We start from the raw sequence: 21,705 nt of genomic DNA on the forward strand, positions 1-21,705 counted from the left end.
CGCATTTTCAGTTTGCTGTACTCCCTTTTGGCCTCACAATGCCCTTCATGTGTTAACAAAAGTGAAGACAGCGATCACAGCACATATTCAGTGATCATGGATACCAGTATTCCTGTAACTTGATGACTGGCTGTTGAAGGCGGGCTCCCCACAGTCTGCCACAACCAGGCCAGGACATATCGGCTAGGATCCCAATGTGCAGGCACAATCCTGAATTACAGTGAGAAGAGTTCTTAGGATTCTTGGACGCTTAGCTTCCTGCATCCTCCACATCATCTATCTGAGGTGGCATATGCAGGCTCTACAATAGAATCTGAGGTAGTCCGATTGCTCAAAATATGCAGTGGTGGCTACTTGAACGCAATTGGTCCAGCAGCAGACCCCTTTCCCCTCCTTACACAGAGCTGTCAGTGGTGATGGCTGCATACCTTCTGGGGCAGAGGGGTCATCTGGGGACGTGGAGATTAGGGTTTCCTATAGGAGTGCTGCAGTTGTGGGCCATTCATCTAACTCTCAAAACCTTTATGCTGTCCATCAAAGGGAGGATGGTACAGGTTCTCATGGACAACACCAGCACTGTGTTGTACTCGAACAAGCAGCACGGAATGGCGTCCTGTATCAAGAGGCTTTGCACCTCTGGTGGTGGTTTGATAGCTGGGCCATTTTACTGATCACAAGCCACCTAGCAGGGTCCCAGAAGGCAAAAGTGGACGAGCTGAGCAGGTGGCCTCTGTCAGACCTCGAGTGACATCTACATACAGATCTAGCACTGAGTGTCTTCCAACAATGGCGAGAACCCTAGCTAACTATTTTAGCCAGTGTCAAGAATGCACAGTGTATTTTCTGCAAGAACACTTTTTAGGAGGTGCATTAGGTTGACTTGGGCCTGGTCGTTGGACCCAGGCCCAAGTCAACCTAGTGGGTCCTTATTTGGGCTGGTGTGTTTAATACCCAGACCTTCTGGGCATGAACACCTGTCCTCCGATCAGGCTACCACTTTGCGAGGACCTCTTATCTCAGCAGCAGGGCAAGGTATTCAATATAAATCTACACCTTCATGTGCAGAGATTTAGGGGTGCAATCTGACTGTTTTTGATCTGCCACCTGAAGTGGTGGATGTCACCCTTGCTACCAGACACCTTTCCACAAAATCCATATATGCTGAGACAAAAATGTGGCCTGGAGTGCCATTCGCAAGACTTACCCCTTACAAGCAGAGCTGTCAGTTTTCCTTATGTTTATCTTTGGCCCATCAATGTCTTATGGTGTGCAGAATTAAAGGTTATTTGTTGGCCCTTTCAGTCTCTCTACATTTGCCGAACCAAGCGTAATTGTTTAAATCACCTATGGTGATGAGATTACTTAAAGGTTTGTCATACATGTTTCCTCGCAAACCATTTGTGATGTTACAGTAGGGCCTTAACTTTGTCTTGATGTTTCTCATATGTGTGCCCTATGATCCGATGTATAACTGCTCACTGCTTCTCCTGACTTTAAAGGCCATCTTCCTCATTGCGATAGTCAGCTCATCGCATGAATGGACTTCAGGCACTTTCATTGTAGCCACCCTATACCACCTATTTCCTGGAAACATTGGTGCTTGAGAACTTGAGCAGTCCTGGCTCCCTTCCACTTTGGGCAATCCATCTCTCTAACTGCATTTTTTGCTCACCTCACCCCTTGAATGAGGAGGACGGGCACTATCAGCTAGTTTCCATATGAGCTTTAAGCTTCTACAAGGACCTTAAAGTGGATGGTCACTTTTTTGTGGGGTTCTCCAAAGCAAAATTAGGGAAGGTTGTGAAAAAGAGGAGCCTGTCAAGGTTGATAATCCTCTGCATTGGCCAAGAAACAGCCTCTGGAAGCCCTGACAGCCCATTCTACCAGGGCTCAGGCTGTTATCACTGCACGCATATGTGAGGTTCCTGTCATTTACATCTGCCAGGCTACAGCATGGCCGTCAAGTGCAAACATTCACAAAGTGTTACTGCTTTGACCAACAGGTCCGGCAGGACAACTTTTTGCCTGCTCGGTCCTGCTAGACTTTTTGGTCTGCTTCCACTCCACAGACCCTCCAACTGGGAAGGTAATTTTTGAATATCTTTTGAAGGTGATAAATCTGCATTTATAACCATACATTAGAAGAATAAGTTACTTATTTTTTGTAACAATCTTTGTGGAGGATATTCCATTTTACCAGATTCCTCATTGCCACTCTCCCACCTCCTCATTCTGTGAGTGACCTCTTCTTTTTAACATCTAAAAAGGTGCCAAGTTTAGTATTCAGCACATTGTCAACCTTGGAGGCTTCACCATCAGCTGCAAACTCAGACTTCTTAAGCACATCCTTCACCTCAGCCGTCTACCTGGATGGATGGAAACACACCGAAATCAAACCCCTGCTCAAGAGACCTTCGTCCCACTCCCAATGGGAAAAGCCCTGTACACCAGAATCACATCACACCTCACATAAAGACTTCACGTCATACAGAACTCAGCGTCGAGACTTGTCCTGAACCTCCCCAGGCCCACATGACTCCTCACCTTAGGAAACTACATTGGCTACCCGTTGACAAAACATGCCATTTCAAGATGCTGACCCACTCCTATAGAGCCCTTCACAACCAAGGAACAGCATGCCTCAAAGACCGCCTCAGCTTCCACCTGCTCTGCAGGACCCTGCGTTCCTCGCCCACACCCCCTCATCTGTTGTGGCAAGAGTGGAGGCCACTCCTTCATGTACCTTGCTGCAAAAGCTAGGAGCAGCCTCCCTGTCCAACTCAGAATTGCACCCTCCCTCCAGGAATTCAGAAAGGGGCTCAAGACCTGGGTGTTCAACTGACACACTGAGCAGCTGGATCCAGTGCCTGGATACGCTTATGAGTGATTAGCGTGCTATATAAATCCACAATTGATTGATTGGTACCAACAATTGTTCATGTCCAAGTTTGAAAAAAAAGAAAAGTCAAGAAACTGATATCGTCACTCAATGGTGATGTTCCTATGCTACTCTGCTCTGTTACTTCTGAGGTGTTATGAATTCAGCAGGGAACCACCTAGCGGCGTGCTGACATACTGATATGGAGAAAGGTTTCCAGATTCAGTCTAGCCCCTAGAGAATATTTAAAGATGAGGAATCTGGGGTTTGGGAGAGTATCCACCACAAAAAGCGTTACCAAAAGTAAGTAGCTTGTTTGTTATGGATAATAAACCCCGATTGCTCATATAAGTGACATTTAATTAGATGCACTGAAAAGGTGTGCTTTTCGCTGTGGTTACCACTGCTTGCAATGTGAGTGAGTTTCAGGATGTTTTCTCCTCTGAGTCGTATTCTGCTTTAATCAGGATAGAATAGTCTTCTGAATATATCTGCCATTTCTTCCCAGTGTCCTTTTTGACTTTTATGCAACCTCTGAAATAGTGTTCCTATCCGTTTCACCTAAACTGTGCCATCATCCTATCTTATATTGTGGGGACCAAGACCATAAATTCCCCAAACATGCTGCTTTTTTTTACTTGTAGTGTATCCTTTACAGGGAAACAGGCTTACAGGGCATTTGTTGCTTTTTAGTTGGTTTCCTGCATTTCACAATGCCATAAGTAATGTCTTCCCTCCCAAAGAGGTTTCATTATGCATGCTGTGAGGGTCAGAGTGGCGTCAGTCACCGTGAAGTTCCATGCCTGCATCTTCATGGACACCATTTCCAACACAGTCACGTGGGTTGTGCCTTGTGCCGATCTCATGTAGAGATCTGATTGGATGCCACCAACACTTCAACAGGGAGTTTTAGCAGCCATTTTGAGACTCGGCTTCAAAGTGTGTCTCAAAAAAAAAAGAAAAAAAAAAAAAAGGGGTCAGGGTTCTGTTACCCTACCGTCCTAGCCTTGGTGGAGAGGTCCCCCAGGGATACCTCCAGGGCTAAAAAGCATTTATTTTTAATTCACTGTGAAAATCATAAATATTCATAAATTTTGCCATGGAAAAAAGTTTGCTTTTCATTTAATCCCCTGGTGGGCCTGGTCCTGGGGGCATTCATAAAATATAGGAGGGAGACACATGGGCCCCCCTCCTGGGGCTTATCAAACCCTGTGGACCACCACCTCCCCAGAGCAAGAGTATTATAAGATGTAGGCTTCCTACCCCACCCCCCCATACCCCAGGGAGCACCACCTGCCCAGGGCAATTCCTCGTAATCTATGAGGGGACCCTGGGGACCGCCACCTCCCTGGGGCAATGTGTGGTAAAGGGTGCGTGGTAAAGACAGCGTGCTGCAGAGGTAACTAAACCCCTTCCTGGGGAGTTAATACCCTCGAACATTGAATGTTTTGAGCTCATTGAAGACAAAAGGAGTAGCTCAGCGCTAATAATGATTGGTGCGTGCCATCTGCTCCAGCATTACAGTGTTTGACTTTCTTTTTGTACCATTTTACCTTTTTAATGTAGAAGATACTACCCAGAGTAGGTTGAATGTTCTAAACGTTTCACAGCCCTTCAGCCTCTTGCTGTAATGGTTCTATAAGTTGGGTTAAGGGCCTTTAACAACCATTATTTCCTTTGGCATTGGGCAATAATTCTTATGTGATATAGAGGACATTAGACAGACTTCTGACTCTGCCCTCCAGGTTTTCTTGTGAGAACTATACTTGGATTTATTCAGCTAGCTTCATCGCAGTGTCCCTATAAATGGAAAGACCCTTTTAATGAAAATACCAAATCGACAGAGGTCCTCTTTAGTTAGTCCGAATGTGTAAGCATTGTTGAACTGTACCTCCGGCGTCTTTAAGGACAACTTTACTAAGGCACCTACTCTCTTTTTAAAATGTTCGTATGTGATTTATTTTGCACCAGGTGCACCTTTCTCTCCATACTTGCAAGGAAAAATACCTGGATATACTTTCCAGGGGCTCAGATGCACATAAATACATTTTATCTGCAAGACCTCTCTAAAATGAAGTGAAATGCCAAGCACACTGGCATGAATTACCGTCCCATCATTGTGGGAAGCAGAGTAGTAAAAAGCCACTGACTGATTAAATGAAGGCTACAGGTCCACTGGTCACATGGTGGAACTGACATCACATGCGATATGCAGCCAGTTCGAGCTCGCGAGAAGCGCTGATTGAGGAGGCCGGAGAAGGCTGATCATCGCAGGTCTTGCTGCTAGGGGTGTGGATAGGCGGTCGCCCCTGGCAAGTCGATTTCTGGCTCTGCACGCCGTGCCGCGCCTGTTCTGCTCGCTTTGCATTCAGAGAGGGAGGGTTCCTTCATGACACAGCACGGCAGAGCCAGCCCGCACGGCAGAACTCAGGCAGGGTGACCGTAGTATGCAGCAAGTGAGGCGGGATTGGGCAGGGCAGCGCAGCTTCGGAGTGATTTGGGAGGTAGGTAAGCCTCAGAGCCACGGGCCCTGCCAAGGGGCATGGAAGCAGCCGGCCTTAGGCTCCATTTTTGGCCTGGGTCGTGTCCTGCCGGCGCCTGTTGCTTGCTGTGTCAAGCCCTCAACTGGGGTCTTGTGTAATCAGTCGGGCAGTAATTGGTTTACAGCTCTTGCCCCTGCTATTGTTTATGCTCAAACCCATCTGAATTAAACTCTTTCAGGAATTTGAATTAAACTGTGTAAGAAATGAGTTTCAATTGACTTGTCATTGAGCGAAAGCTTGCTGTTGTGGCTTACTTTTCTGCCCTCTCTGCAGATTGACCTGTAACAACCCTCAAGGACTACTAAACTAAAGCTTCCCTGGGCCTATACCTACACCCTCCCTCTGATCAATAAGCTGAGTGTGCTTGTGCCCCCCCTATCCTGTAGGACGGCATTAAGGGGTGTTGCGGCGCACACAAGGAGATAGAAGGATCTGCTGGAAATTTCTCAAATAATTTATCAAACAATAAGCGACCAGAGGGCCGTCAGTTAATTCATCTAATTTAGACACATGTGCTTGCTCGTGCCCCCTAAGCCTAGGAGCCAGTTGCTTGGAGTGAGGCGGCGTACATACGGTGTCTGTAGGTTCCTGGGATCTATTGTGACCACCTCTTCTCAAAGGATTTAGTGGATATAGCCTTAGTTACGTAGGTAAAAAAGCAAAGGAACCGAAAGGAAACAACAAAGGGCAATCAACCCATTAATTCATCAAGGCACACGACTTCACACAGGCGACCTAGGTTGTATTGTCAAAGTGGTGGGATCAGAGGCATCAGCCAGCCCTTCGGCAGCGGTGGTGGAAGAAGTACGATTGTTGCAGCAGTTGCAGTTGCAGTGCTAGTGGCAGCAGTGAAGAGGATAAACAACTGCTAAAGTGACAGGCAAAGTACTGAAAGTAGCTACCCTGTGATTGATCTTGTCATCAACAGTCTGGTGATTGTGTGGTGCCTCTAACTTTACATCAGCGCATTGCCTGAATGATGGTCAGTGGCATTCATGTCATTTAAAAAAACAGGTCACACCCTAGGGTGCCAGACGGCTCTCGTAAAGCAACCAAGGACACTGTTAAAGCCATATATAACACGCCATAAGACTTCAGCTTTCTGCACAAGCTGGAAGCTAGCACACAGGATATTTGAGACATGCATGTGCATCACAAACTTAAGGGCACAAAAGACAGTGAAACAGAGAACCATAGTGAGCAATACTGTCAGACTCACATCAATAGAAATAGAAGCAGGTGGACCGAAGCAGCAAGGGGAAAATAAGGGCACGCAGGGTCAGCGAAAGATGGGGATCCATACTACACCGGAGAGTGGTCTGCTTCAGGAGGGTAATGCTGGCAAGACGGGCTCCAAGGGTATAAGGTCCCAAGCATTGGGATTGGCAGCAACTACAAATACGGTACACAATTATTTTATGGGAAGGTAGGCATGGGGAAAGTAGGAGTTTCTAGGATGCAATCAATGCCAGAAGGTCCTTATGGACCAGACCCAAAGCAATCTGAAAAAAGGCTACAAGAGTTTTTTCAAGAGGTAATACCCATAGACAGTGTTGCAGGCCTTAGCCTATATGCTTCAATTGTTGGAGAGATGGTAGAGTTGGCAGAGACTGCTCTGGAAAGAAGTAATTATACTATAAATACCTTTAATGTAAATATGTCAGCGGGAGAGACCGAAGTCATAGAGGTGACAGAGATTTCTTCAGCTATGATTACTGGAGAAATGAGTACAGAATTGGATGGACAAACTCAGGAGGAGATCACTCAGGGACTCGGCCCAAGCAAACGTACCAGTGCCCTTAATTCACTTGGGGATGGCCTGCGGTAGGATAACCAGGGTATATTGCAAAGCAAGCAGGAAATCATAGTAAAAGCAATGATCCACTAGTCAGGTCTTCATCAACATGATATATTACAAGATTCAGCACCCGTTAGGCCTAATCAGAACTGTTCCACCCCCTTTGACTAATCCAGAATAGGGCAACGGCAATCAATTATTGCGCTACCTCAAGAGAACAAATGTGATGTTAATCACATCAAAGCAGAAACCAGGGCAGCACCAAACTTGACACGTGCAGAAGATCCTTCGCCTAGCTTCATTGCAACAAGCGAGGAAAGTCCTGATTCCATCATAAACACTATTAACTCCTCCTTATTAGCGGCATTCAAAGTTCTACCTGGAAATCAAAAATCCAAGTGGAGTTCACACATTTGCTAGCCCAGAGTGTGCTAATGATTGATAAGATAGACAAGCTTAATATGAAAGTAGACCACTGGATAAACAAATGTAACAATGGGAGCATGGCAGCCAGTAGGGCAAACAATGCAATAATTGATAATTAACTACATTGCCGGACCTACTACATTAATAAAACACTGCAAAATTATCCATGTGAGTAATACACAATGTGGTAAATCGATGGCCAATATAGAGCCTGGCGTGTTGAAGGACATAATATACATCGATAATGGGAGAGAAACAGGCTGCAAAGCACCCATGTCTCCAAGTACATTAGAATTTAGTATTGGTAAAATGGTGAGCAAAATTAACAATAAGATACAACAGAACAAACAAAGTACACTGGCCTGAAGAGGAAGTCGAGCACAATCCCAAAAAAGTGCTGGCCCGACAATCTTAGCTCCATAGGGTGCACAGAGGTGCACCTCCAAACACCCAACAGGCAAGTGGTACCAATGAAGAGGTGAAAAAGGCCCAGACACAGTTAACATGATGACAAAAGAAGAAATTATGGAAATCCCTAAAAAGTAGTAAAAGAAGGACCAGATTGAGCCGTAATGGGCATAAAGAAATGCCATTGCAACTACCACTATATCCAATATACCAGAGATGTGTAGAGATAATGATAAAAAAAATAACCTGAAGCAATTGGAGATCTATCCGATAGTTCAACAAAAAGTAGCACCTCATAGTACATAGGAACAGCCTATACAACTTAAACAAGCTGTAGAAACGTCAGAAAGGCAATCCCCCTCAGTAAGTACCGGACCATATCTGCATAAGGATGGTCCTGGGGAATAGAAAAATAACACTCCGGCCACACCCAATTGTACATAACGATCAAACAGAAACCTACTAACAGGTGGTGATCTCTGGTAATAAAGGCAGTGCTGCTAAGCAACAATACCTCCAACAATCTGACTATTTACTTGCTCCACAGATGACGGGGCGAGAGGTAGTACTAGGCTCAGATACAAACAGGTCAGGGGTACATCATTGTATCTCCAAGCGAATCAATCCAGCAAGAGCAGCAGAGCCACATCAGGGTTATAAAATTGTATCAACTGTATCCCATGTAGAGAGCTGTCATAATAACTTCATCACCGTTCAACAAACCATATTGCATAAGAAGGCAACTTCAGTAGACCAAAGAATTACGGCCATCCCTTTTAGGTTGGTCGAGGCTACATAGAATGTGCAGGGCTCTAGACATCAGATCGATCATAAAATAAGAATAAACTGCCCACTAAAAAAAGCCTCAAGATTATGGAGCCAGTGAAGATTGTTTGCGGACTCCCAGGGTGACAACCTTAATATTTACTCCAGAATTTAGGATGAGGGGATTTTGAGATACTCTTAACAGGTCCAACATCATTTATCTTTTACATAACATACCGTTGCTTTCTCATTTCACATCTGCGCACCTAACATCCGTGTTATGATAGAGACACCAATCTTCATTGCTAAATAGAGAAGAAAGTAGTAATAGGAACACCTCAAATAACACCGCAAATATCATATTCATCTTGGGACAAAAAAATCACAGTGCAGTTGTCAAGGGGCACAGGTTATAATCAAGGTGTTGAGGAGTTGATAGAGCAGGACAGACCGATTGGGCTTAGTTTTCAGCAGTCCTTCTAACAAAGGGGTGGTTGAATCTCTAGTAGGGATGAAATAAGGCAAAATTGTCAAGAAGCACTACAAAGAAAATTAGTTGGCGTGTTTGACTTCCTTTATGGAAAACTCAAAAACACTAGAGTACCTATAGACTGGTAATATACTATGTTTTCAAGAAACCTGGTCGACTGCACCAATTCCCATTCCAGGGTACCAAACAATTCACACTGATGCACACATGAAACATTTGTTTGGTAGACCTATGGGTGGTCTTGCAAAATATGTGAAACTAGATCTACAGGTGAAAGTAAAAGTATGGAATAATTCTTCTTGGGATGTACAGGTAGTCAGCATGAAGGGACTGGTACTAAATGGAAGACCCACTCCGATCACGGTTATCAACCTGTATGTTAATCCCCGTCAGGATGTAAAAATGGCCTACGTCAAGAACATTGCTGCGCTGATAAAAACCTTGCTGAGGATCCAGGGTACGAATGTGTAGTGGCAGATTATTTTAACCTAAGAGATCTGTGTCAGTCAGAGAAAAATCACTGGGACCCCTCTCGAGCTATTCTCGAAGCCTGATTTTTTATTTTTTTTATTTGAATCTGTTTATTGAGGTTTTCAATTATACAATCCGAGTGCAGAGCAAGAGGCAGGTGGCACAACATATATAATTGTACATGACAGCATACAATTGCAGCAAGTCGGTATGGTAAACATGTAATTCCAAAAGTACAGTAAAATCACAATAGCAAGTGCATAGAAGGCGCCCATTTAAAGAGAGAAATACCAGAGTTTAGCTCCAGACTAGGAAACATAGCAAAGATGTAGATTATTGTACAGTTAATAGGACGTCTGTACGGGAACCCCTGCAATAATGGATAAGAAAGGCAGAGGACCAGTAGGAACATAGTGAGTGATAAGAACAGATTCACACATTTCAAGAAACATTGAGCAATGAAAACTAAACAGAACATCGTAACAGACCCCACGGCTAATCTTCCCGCCACTGCTCCCCCCAACTGTCATCTCCCATAGGTGCCATGTGAGATATGCACTGCTAATGACCACGGGAAGAGTGTGCATGAGAGGTGTATTGATGAGCGTTGTATCAACCTAAGTCTGCGGTTTCTGTTTGAGGGTCCAACCCTCTACTACTGTGACCAGGCTACTGCCCCTAGGGGAGGAGTGAGTGGACTGTAAGTCGGATAAAATAGCGTCCCTGTAAGTAGCCATAGGGTACTTTTGCAGTCCAAGTGCATCTTCTCTGTGCAGGGCTACACTTTCTGTAGTGCCCAATTAAGCATTGCGCGCTCACTGGCAGTAACCCATGGGGGCTCCAGCGATTCCATCTACAGGTAATAAGACATTTAACTACAATGAAACCCAGATCTAGGAAACTGGAGATCACCCTACTTGCCTTGCTCCTATGATACAAGCCCAGGAGACATATTTCCCACTTATGTAAGTCCAGGTGCCCAGGGGAGGAAGATATACAAGAGGTGATGCTGAACCAGTAAGTATGTAAACGGAGGCAAGACCAAAGGATGTGTAATACGCCTGTATCTACAAGGAGACAATTTGGGCAAGCTGCTTCTTCCTAATGTTAGAACCTATTAATGTTGGCAGCTGTGAGATAAGCCCTGTGTATTATGCATAGCTGAATGAGTTTGAAGCGGGCATTTCGGGGCATGTGTCGTGGGCCTTTCAGTGAAGCAGCCCATTCTTTGTCACAGCGGGGACGTGTTAAGTCGGTCCCCCAACAGTGACATAAGGGGAGAAGCTGTGAAGTAGTGTGAAAGTGAATTGTGTCAGCGAACCAGCGTATGAGGTGTCTGCCCCTACCCATCACGTATAAATATTGGATCAAGAGTTGCATGGGCAGTTCAGTGGTCATGTCATCCCATTCACGCCCCAGTGAGGCACGTAGTGAGTTGTGTAGCAAAAATTGTCCCGAGGGTAGGCCACCCTCTTCTGTTAACGTTGCATATGGTACCAGGGACCATCCCTGTATAGATCCACCAATGTATGTAAGCCTGCTGCACGCCATGTTGTCAGCTTAGCTGCCGATGTGGATCCTCCAGCCCTAGGTGTGCCCAGCGGGGCCAGCCCTAGTGCATAGGGGATCACATGGCTAGTAGTACGTAGGCATCTACAAAAGCATTGATACACAACCCCCAGTAATAGGGAGTCAGCTACCTGTGTCCATGTGCAGGGGTGAAACGAGTAAAATGGCAGGCAGGCTCCACCTAGGAGAAGATGTCGCTGTGTCCATCCGTTGTAAACCTGCGGGCCACTTAGTTATACATTGAATTCTGCTCAAAGTGTGGGGCGGCTAACCCCCCTTTGTCTGTTAGCAAACAGAGCTTCCCCATTGCCACCCTCCACCATGATTTATTCCAGATAAATTTGCTAACTTATTGGTCAAATGCACTGAAGAATGTGGCAGAGATGTAAATGGCAAGGTTAGTAAAGAAATACAGAAGGTGGGGCAAGACCACCATATTTAGGAACGTAATCCTCCCCACCACCGCCAATGGCAGCAAACACAAAAGGTCATGTGTGCACGCAGAGATTTTACAGATCAAGTGATATTACCTTCAAAGAGATTAGTCATGGAGTGGTAGACCTGTGCCCCCAAGTATCTGAATGTGTGTTGCTGCCAGTCCAGTTGCGTCCCGTCAAGAAGAGAGCATGGGTCAGGAACATCAGGAAGGAGGGGAACAGACAAGACTTTGCCCTTCTCAAAGCCTGTTGTAGCAAGTTAGAACTGGGATTGACTGATCAAAAAGGTATAAAGGTGGGAAAAACCATACCCACTTTTAAAAATAGCTCCACATTGGATTATATCTTTTTAAACAAGGACCTACTAAACAGATGTATAAGCTATCAGATTCTACATAGAACTGAAAGGGATCACTATCCGATATCTATAGTGGTCAATCTGAGTATGACAATGCAAAAGACATACAAACCGGGCGCAAATTTACTTTCAGCTAACGTTGGCCCGCTAATAAAAAGAGTTAAGTGGGGGCCCAGCCTGAATGGTTAAATAATCACTTTGGAAACTTGCCTATGCCTTCCCAATTTTGGGAAACAAGATAAACGTGGTAGATTAACACTGGGGCTTAATGCAAAAAAAGCTCCATAAGGCATTAACACTACTAGGCAGCACAATCAGCCAGTTGAGACAAAAGAGGGAGATCGCATCCACTGTCCGAGTCCAGTGAATTTTGGGAGAGCAAACTGCACTCCTGTCACGCAGAACAGCATCACATAAGAGAGAAGAACATCATTATGGAAAGTAAGATGAAAGAGGCCAGGCAACAACATCAAAAAGTAGAAGCTAAAACAAAATCTAAGGGAGGGGCAATGGAAATACATATATGACCTGCTGCCACCTGGGGAAAAAAGGGAATTTTGGGGACATGTCAGTAGTCTGGTAAATATGTCCTCAAGCAAGGAGAGCTCTGTTTCAGCCAATGATTGGGAGGGGTACATGAAAAAACTGTGCGTGAACCAGGACAGTGCAAAGACTACCAACAAGTCCTTGTTGCTCAACATACTAGAAGGCTTGGAATACAGTCACTGAAGAGACAACACTAAGCATTTTGAAGAGCATTTGGAAGGATGGGGCCCAAAGACCAAATTGCTTACCTGGGAGCATTTTCAAAGAAGACCGGGCCTTTTAGGCCTCCCATATGTTCAACTTGTTCAGTGATTGTCTCAATTTGTCATCCTTCCCAGAATCATTGAAAGGATGTATCCTGCATCTTATTCACCAAAAGGGGAATACCGCCCCATCCAAAAATGTTAGCCTAATAGCCTTGTTGGACAGCAAGGCCTTTGCAAAAATGCTCCTACAGAAGCTCCTACAGAAGCTTGACGCCTGGATAAAAGTTAATAACATCATACCAATGTATCAGACAGGGCTTAGACTCAACTCCTCTGCTATGGATAGTATGATTGCTCTTTCTTATCTGGGTGCCAATGCATTGGAAACCACCACTCCTCCATTGTATGCCTACTTTACAGACTACAGTGCAGCATTTGATGGAATCGGCTGCAGTATTCTTTGGAAAAAACTTGCAGATTGGGCATACCTGGGCAACTGTTGGTGGCAATAACAGCATTATATACAGATATCTGGGTACAGATGAAGATAACGCGGACCCATGCCACGGGGAAAATCTGTAATAAAAAGGGCTTAAAAAGGCTGTGTCATTGCCCCCACCTTGTTCAACCTATATACAGTGGATTTGGGCGGGGAACTGCTCAAAGAGAACCCATTTCCACCTAAATGAGGCCAGATGAGACTTCCTATTTTACAATATACAGATGATTTGGTTATATTTGACCAAACGCGCTTTGGGATGAAGAGGCCGTAGATATACTTCGGTAGTATAATACCATGAATGCTCTGCATGCAAATGCTGCCAAAACCAAGGTCCTGATTTTGGGCCAAAGAACCAATAAGCACCAGTTGGAATGGAAACTAGGCCCATTAAAGATAGGGACATCTAGTAAATATACTATCTTAGTGTCTGGCTTTCAGATACCGGCAAATCCTTACTCCAGGCTACCACAATGGCAGATTAAGCAGCCAAGATCACATGTGCTCTATCGAAATTACATCACAAGCTACATAGTCCCTTGTCAGAGGCGATCCGGAGAGTCATAAGGGCAAATTATTACCCACAATAAACTATGGCCACCTTGCTTTTCCCGACAGGCTCACTGAGTCACTTGAGTGTAGCCACATAGCCTCATATAAGAAAGTATTTAAAATCCCTAAGCACATTCAGCACACATTGATTTGCCTTGAGTTCCTCTTGGTGAACATTGATATAGAATACTAAAAAGATATGATCAGGTTCGATCGCCGGGTGACCAGGGCTGATCCAGAGTCTGTGCGTGGGGCACTGAAAGTAATATTCCAGGACAAAAAAAGTAATTGGTCAAAGTAGTTCGATAGTGCCCAGGCCACTCTAAAACTGGCCTTGATGTACTCTACATATCTTTGCATTACAATAGACCAATTAAAGAAAACCTTAGAGGAGTAAGGCAAGAGGCTCTTAAGAGAATCCAATATAAATTCAATCAGGAAAATTAGAGGAGCTGTGGGTCTTGTGACTTCACACAAAGCCACTTTTTGCCACTCATATTTAAAAGCAGCCACTGGAAGATGTGCGCTTAGGAACATTTTGTCTACTAGGCTCTTAGCAATGCCCATAGGGCAATATAGGTCTCATTGGAGGGCCTCAGCCTATAGTCAGGGACATTGCAGGCTGTGTCAGTATCCCGAAGAATCAGCTGCCCATGTTGTATGTTGCTGTCCTGGTTTGCTAAACCGTAGGCGAATTTGCATAAGGCCAATTTTTGTACAACATGGGGTAAGAACATGTAAAGAGGCGCCAACATATTTATATACTGCAGTGGCCCCAATGGAATTAGCACAGTTTGGCTAAGTTTTCTTGGAAGCAGGCAGGCTCCTGCGTGATACCAGTCGACCAATGAGGGCTGCTTCTTGAGAACTTTGAGCCTGCAGTTCAACATTCGCAATGGGAATGAAACGACCAGAAGGGAGTATCAAAGGATGGTCCTAATGTTTATAATCTCTGGCATATTATATGTTCGAGAATGATTAGAGCCACATCATTATGCCTCGACCATTGGGCACTTTGCATATTAATCTGTTGAGCACATTCATGGCATGTCCTGTGTATAAGCATGGGGTACTTAGAGTATTGTTTGTCTTGGACCACACCCTAATGTTTATTGCACTTTGATTGGCAAAGAACTACATAGATTGCAGTTTTCTGCTCGGGGGACTCTAGAATCTCTCTTTAGTGTAGCGTCCTTGCACCAGCCTTGGCCACTTCGATCATAACTTTAGTACTGTTCGTCCAGACTTATATTTGAGGGTATTGTGAACTTTGAAGGTTAAGACACACATAGATTGCATTTGCACATGCACATGGCACTCTACATATTAGATCAGTTTTGCTTACTAAGCACACTTAGAAAGCGTTCCGCCCTTGGAAGTGGGAACATACAAGGCCCGTATGCTCTGTTTCCTGCAAAAGCCACTTAATGAAGAACTAGAACATGTGGCAAAGGTCCATTCGGACCTAGCCGAAGTTTTAACCCTCAGCATATCAGCATCATACTCAAGAAATCATGACTTGCCAGTTTTTGCGTATTTGGAATACATTTCGCTTTTGCTTTGTTGTCTAGTCATTTTCTTAATTTTGTTATTGTTTTTATTGTTTGGTCTCGTAATGCTTATTTGTCACAGAGTCTTATTTATTAAGTGGTACTTTGTGGCTACTGTTTTACATTGTTAATTTTATTGTGATGTATTTTTCTTATCCTGTTTGTAAAGAGTTTAAGTAATCACACAATAAAGTTTATTCCACTGGTCTGTTTTGGGGGGATTCACTATAAAACAAAACAGAAAGGCTCAATTTGTGAGTATAGCAATACCTCCCACCAGAAGGTCCTGATGAAGGCGACTAACAAATGCCTTCTGAGCTTCAATTGAAAACATGTTATGCAGTTTAGAAATGAAAGGAGTGTATGGTGGTCGTCAGATTATGCAGGTAGTCCTGTGATGCATACAGTCAGATTTGTGTGTGTACTTTTTATGTGTTAAAGGCTGGTTAGACGCAGCAGTGCTGATGTTGCCCACGGCTGAATAGCTGAAGGCCGAATAACCAGTTGACAGATGGACCTATGTATGTTGGGAAAGTAATTTGTAATTACAAGATTCATAAATGATATAATATGTACTTTTGTTCTTTTTCATGTATTATACACTGAGTTTTGATGGCGAATGTGGTTATCAGTACAATTTTGGTGAATGTTGCTAAGATTCATAAAAATTGAGAAAAAACAATTGAGTTGAAAGTGAGCATATAGTAAACAACAAAATTAGCATAACATCATAGCACCTTTTTCCCTAGCTCCTGTTCCATTATTTCCACTCAGGGCTGCAAATCAGCTTTTGTGAGGCCATAAGTGCTATGCAAATAATGTTTGCATGTCCCTGAAATTATCTTGCACATGGAAGTCAAATGCTCCGTTTTTATAGGGATATAACATTAAGGCAAGGAAGACATGCGCCTACATGTTATGATGCTCACTAAGCGACTGGATCCTTCATCATTGCTTTTAATTTGTTGGTGACAGCTTTATAGAGTTGAAACAAGCCTAAAGTGTACTTTTCCTTTCATATAGATATCCCAAATAAGGAATATGGGCAAAAGAGAGAAAACATCACACTTCCTAAAGCTAGTGACATTAAAAAGGCCATTGAATCGTATCGACAACAATATAAAGATAAAGAAAAGGAATTCGAAAAGGCAGGCTTTCTCCTTGTTAAGGTAAGAGTGTCTTCAGTGTCTTCTTGTATCTACATTTCTCTCTCCCTACCTTTTTCTACAGCACAGAGATAATTTGTTTGCGCAATATCCAGACGTTTTGTGTGGGTCATGACTGGATTCTTGAAAAGTGAGATGCTAGTGATTGGTGTGCTTTTGGTTAGCAACGAAACTGTCTAGCATAGCTATGATAGAGAAATATGCAAGTTGTAGCAAATAGTATTTGATAATAGATGTTGGGATTGACTTAAACATGGATGTTTTACTCTGTGTAGAAGTCCTGTCTAGTAGCTGAACTATGAGAAGACTGGCAGCTGCCAGCGGAAATTCTGTGTATTAAGGCTTAATTGTGTCAGGCTGCCCCGTTGAGGTGGACAAGGTGGCAGTTTGAGGGAATCACAGCTATTAATCAGTAGCACTCTAGACTGGTATATTTTATCAGTTCTGTCTTCCAAATAACAGTATTGTTTGCAGCAGAGGTTTATAAGTGACAGACTTGTGACTACAGAGTTTAAGCTACCAGTAATTGATTGGTACTGAATACCTCTTTATGATCCTGGTGTGTGTGCATATAATTTCAGACAGGGTTTTGCTTTACATCAATAATAGAAATAACATTTATATTAGTTGCATTTTGTAATACTTTTAGTAGCAAGAACTTGATGATAGTTCTAGCTTTTGTTTTCATCTCACTGTGATACTTTATAGACCACGTTTCTTTCTGTTTTTAATGGGTTATGGCATATGTACATTTAAGTTTATGCCTACGCCATTTATGAATCTTGTTACAAGCTGATTGCTTACACTGTTTTAGAACGGAAGGCAGTTCTGATGCTACATCATCTGAAAAGATGGTTTTTGTGCTACCCAATCTGGAGCTGAGTTTAGGGATTAAGCAGGAGCTGAGCACTTCAAACAGTGAGTGGCACAGACAACCAACAGCCCCAAGAAAAAAGCACCTTCCCAGGTTTGGTTTAGAAAGGCATTACCACACGGAGCCACCGCTGGTACCTTAGAAGCTATAGGGTTAGAATGGCAAAACACCGGTAGGTGTACATGGTACTGTAGATGAGGTGGCATAGGCACTAAGCGCAATGCACTTGGTCAGAAGCCGCTGGAGTGGGCCTGAGTGGAAAAGGCTCCAAGCCACACAATTCTTTATTGTTTCAGCAAAATTGCCCTACACTTACATTAAAATACAACATTAAAATGACATGTTAATCTACTCAAAAGCCAAAACAGCAAGTAAAATCAAATTAGAATATCACCTCTATATGTATGCCAACCCGAAAGTGCAAAGGTAATAAAGTGCTGGAGCTTGTAAATGTGGAAAGGTCATTAACTTCCCCCTCGGCAACAACCACATAATGGCACGATCATCAATTCTCCATAGTCTCACAGCAATTCCTGTTGCATTAATACAGATAGACACAAGTAGCAATCTTGGTATTCCTATTGGATAGCATGCAACAGTAGTTTTTTCTGGCTGCCATTAGTGGCAGATCAACCTCATGTGATGAGAGAAACTCAAGATCACTTAACCAATGCATTTCGGCTTCTTAAACTATACTCTTTCCATAAGACTCCTGTGGCATTCTGAGCATAGAATGTATAGCATCGCAATGCTCATGATGTAGCCCTTGGTTTCCATGGGACCGAGGACAGTTGAAGGGAGAGATCGCTGTGAGGAAAAAGCAGATGCGGTGGCTGTGGTGTACTGCACAATACTTAAGTAAACTAGAAGCTTTCTCTACCCTTCATCGCCTCCCTACATCTTTTCATTGGTGACGAGTTCAAAGAAGAGGTTAAGTACCTGCCAGCTTTTTCTTCACCCCAACTCACAACACATGAAAGACACCGTTTAACTGTATGTACTTTGCAATTGTTGGTTTACGAGCTATGCTCTCATTCAATTGCTGACCAAATGAGATATGTTTACAAAATTATATCTTCAACATCGACTATATGTTTATGCTGCGTCCAGTGCACGAGAACATTCGGCGTGTTATCATTTGAATACTGTGCTCTGCTTGTGTTTGTTTTGTCTTGGCCTGTGCTCTACCAACTTAAGAAACAAACTTGCAAGCATCACGTTTCAAAAAAGTTTCAATTGCCTATAGAAAATTACATCCTCGCGTATTTTGTATGGGTATGCCAGGGTTCAAGTCCATTCAGCGTCTGTCATCTGTCTCCCTAAATCCGTGTTCCACTTACGTCTCAGTCCCTCCAATGATTGGTCTATCTTCCCATTCAAGGCTCTGTAGAACCACGTTACCAGGGGTGATCCGCCCCCAAGAATCAACATAGATTGTAAGATCGCAGCTGCAGTGGGTTCCTCGCTTCCGTCCCCCCACATGGCTTTCAGGGCTCTTACAATGGCCTCATAATTTAAGAACTGGCCGGCGACTAAGCCTGTTTGGTCCTTCAAGCCACCAAAGGGTATCAACATTCCTCCCTGGTACAGGTCCCCCATCATTGTGATCCCACCTACGACCACTGTTGTAGCTGTCGTGCAGTAAAGGAGGAGCAGGGTTCACCATGTGGGAGGCTGACCAGCGGGGGGCCGGGCGTAGGGTTTTGTCGTATGTGTTCACCTGAGGGTCCTGCGCCAGGCTGCCAATGCCGCGGCCACCAGTATATTCGATCCAGGAAGGGGCTGTGTCCCCTGAAATGGGGAAGCCAGGAGTCCCACCCATCTTGCCAGCCAATGATGCCAGCCAATGATGCTGAGCTGCCAAGTGGTACAGTTCAAAGTCAGGTACTCCAAGCCCCCCTCCCCAGGCAGAGTGTTGTCAGGGCTACTCGTTCGTGCCCCATGTCCCACACCAACTCTCGTAAGAGCCCGTCCAAGGTGCGAAACTAGGACACTGGGATGAGTAACGGTAGGTTGCCGAAGTAATAAAGAAGCCTGGAGAGCATCACCATTTTGGACAGGGCGATCCATGCCATAATGGGAAGTTTACCAATTGCCAAAAAGCTACTGCAGACTTCAATGCCCGGTATACTCCCCCCAGGTTACCCTCACAAAGGTCTTTCAAGTCATGGTAAATTTGAACTCCCAGGTACCACTGGACATCCTCTGGGCAGGAGAGAGGGCGTGGCATCCCTGCTATCATCGGGAAGACACATGTCTTACATCAATTGAGGCGCCGGCCTGAGAGGTTGCCAAAGTCCTCCAGCATCTGCAATACCTGTGGCAGCACTGCGTTCCCATCCCGCAAGTAAATGAGGAGGTCATCAGCATATAGGGAGATAATGTGCAGGGTTCCCCGTCTGATTACTCCCCACTCTCCAGCCACAGCCTGGAAGCTCTCCGCTAGCAGCTCTATTGCAAGGGCAAACAATAAAGGCGAGAGAGGGCAGCCCTGCCTGGTTCCCCTGCAAATGTCATAGCTACTCGAGATTGTGTGTCCGGTCTTCAGTCTTGCCGTGGGTCGGGTGTATAGTAGACTTAACCATTGTGTCCATTGCTGCCCTAGCCCCATCCACATCATTACCGCTTCTAGATAGTCCCATTGCACAGTCCACCAACACTATTGTAGCCGCCATCTCCGGGGGATGTGGGCCATCGTAAAGTAGGAAATAGAGTCTCCGTAGGTTGTGTGATGTACTATGCGTAGGTATAAACCCATTCTGATCTTTATGAATCAGAGTCTGCATGTGTGGTAGTAACTGGGTCGCAAGGACCTTGCTAAGCACCTTAATGTCAGTATTCAACATTGATAATGGGCGGTAATCAGCCACCGCCATGTCAGTCCGTTTACCCTTGGGGAGAGTTATCACAAAGGCCTCCCTAGTGGATGGCAGAAGTTTGTCCATCTCATAGGCCTCGGTATACATCTCTATCAGTCGCGGTGCCAGAGTTCTGGTAAATCTCTGATAAAATTCTGGCGGGAGGCCATCCGTTCCTGGGGTTTTCCTGTCGCCAGGGCTTAAATGGCAGTTTCCCCCTCCTGGGCTCACATCTGTGCCCCCAATTCTGCGCCGTCCTGCTCTGTTAACGTCACTAGCCGTAGACCCACCAGGTAAGTTTGGAGAGAGTCCAAGTCATCCCCCCTTGGTGCGCTATACAAATATGTGTGGTAGGCTCTAAACTCATCATTGATGTCTGTCGGGGAATAAAGCGGAGCCCCGGTTCTGGACGTCAAGCGGGTAATTGGTGTGTCCCTGCTCTCCGTTTGGGTCAGCCAGGCTAATAATCTCCCTGCCCTTCCCTCCTCTTCGTATATCCTGCTTAAGTATGCTTTGTAGTCGTGGCATCTAAGGCGCTCTAAGGCTTCAGTGTGGGCTTCTCGCGTTTCTGCTAGCTGTCGAGTGGCCCCGGGTTCCGTCCCCAGCCTTGACTCTCACCTGCCCAGCTCTGTCTCTAGGCTGATTAGTTCTGATTCTAGTTCCTTCCTAATCTCCACTGTTTGTCCAAGGCAGTGCCCCCTAATAACCACTTTCAGGGCTTCCCATTCCAACCCCCTAGAGGAGACGGTCCCCTTGTGAGATAGTCTGTCAGTTTAGAGGCTAGTGCAGTTCAGAAGACCTTGTCCTCTATGGACTTAGGGTACTGTCGCCATGTCGGTATCGGTGGGCGCCTCCCCAGTGTCATCAGTGTCAGCAGCAATGGGCTGTGGTCAGAGATTGTTCTACCCAGGTATTCGGTATGTAGAACATCGCTCATGAGTGTAGTGGAGCAGAACATGTGATCGATCCTTGTGTGCGCTTGGTGGAGGGAAGAGTAGTGTGAGTATTCCTTACTGTGAAGGTATTAAGTCCGCCATGTATCTTCCATACCCCATTGATCTAGCCATTGCACCAGGCCTTTCGCTACTCTAAGTTTTGCGGCTCCCTGCAGAGGGAGAGAGGAGCGATCCCAATCTGGGTCAACAATACTGTTGCAATGCCCCCAACAGCAAATAGGGCCTGTATGAGAATCGCGCCAGGCTGGTTGAAAGAACCTGCCAAAAGAGATTCTGGTCTTGGTTAGGGGCGTATACGCTCTCCAAGGCTATCCGTCTGCCACTAAGGCGTCCCTCCACTAAGACATATCGCCCT

General features: G+C 44.9%; 1 protein-coding gene across 4 annotated transcripts in view; it reads left to right on the forward strand.

Moving 5' to 3' along the window:
* PARP9 (poly(ADP-ribose) polymerase family member 9) overlaps nucleotides 1-21,705 on the forward strand; it is a 507,325-nt gene that overhangs the window by 385,228 nt on the left and 100,392 nt on the right. For all 4 annotated transcript variants that reach the window (XM_069224307.1, XM_069224309.1, XM_069224306.1 and 1 more), the window contains one exon: nucleotides 16,520-16,665. In XM_069224307.1, coding sequence (XP_069080408.1) covers nucleotides 16,520-16,665 — 146 coding nt within the window. The remainder of the gene's footprint in view (nucleotides 1-16,519; nucleotides 16,666-21,705) is intronic.

This window comes from Pleurodeles waltl, chromosome 3_1 (genome assembly GCF_031143425.1).
Source record: "Pleurodeles waltl isolate 20211129_DDA chromosome 3_1, aPleWal1.hap1.20221129, whole genome shotgun sequence".
NCBI classification, from domain to species: Eukaryota; Metazoa; Chordata; class Amphibia; order Caudata; family Salamandridae; genus Pleurodeles; species Pleurodeles waltl.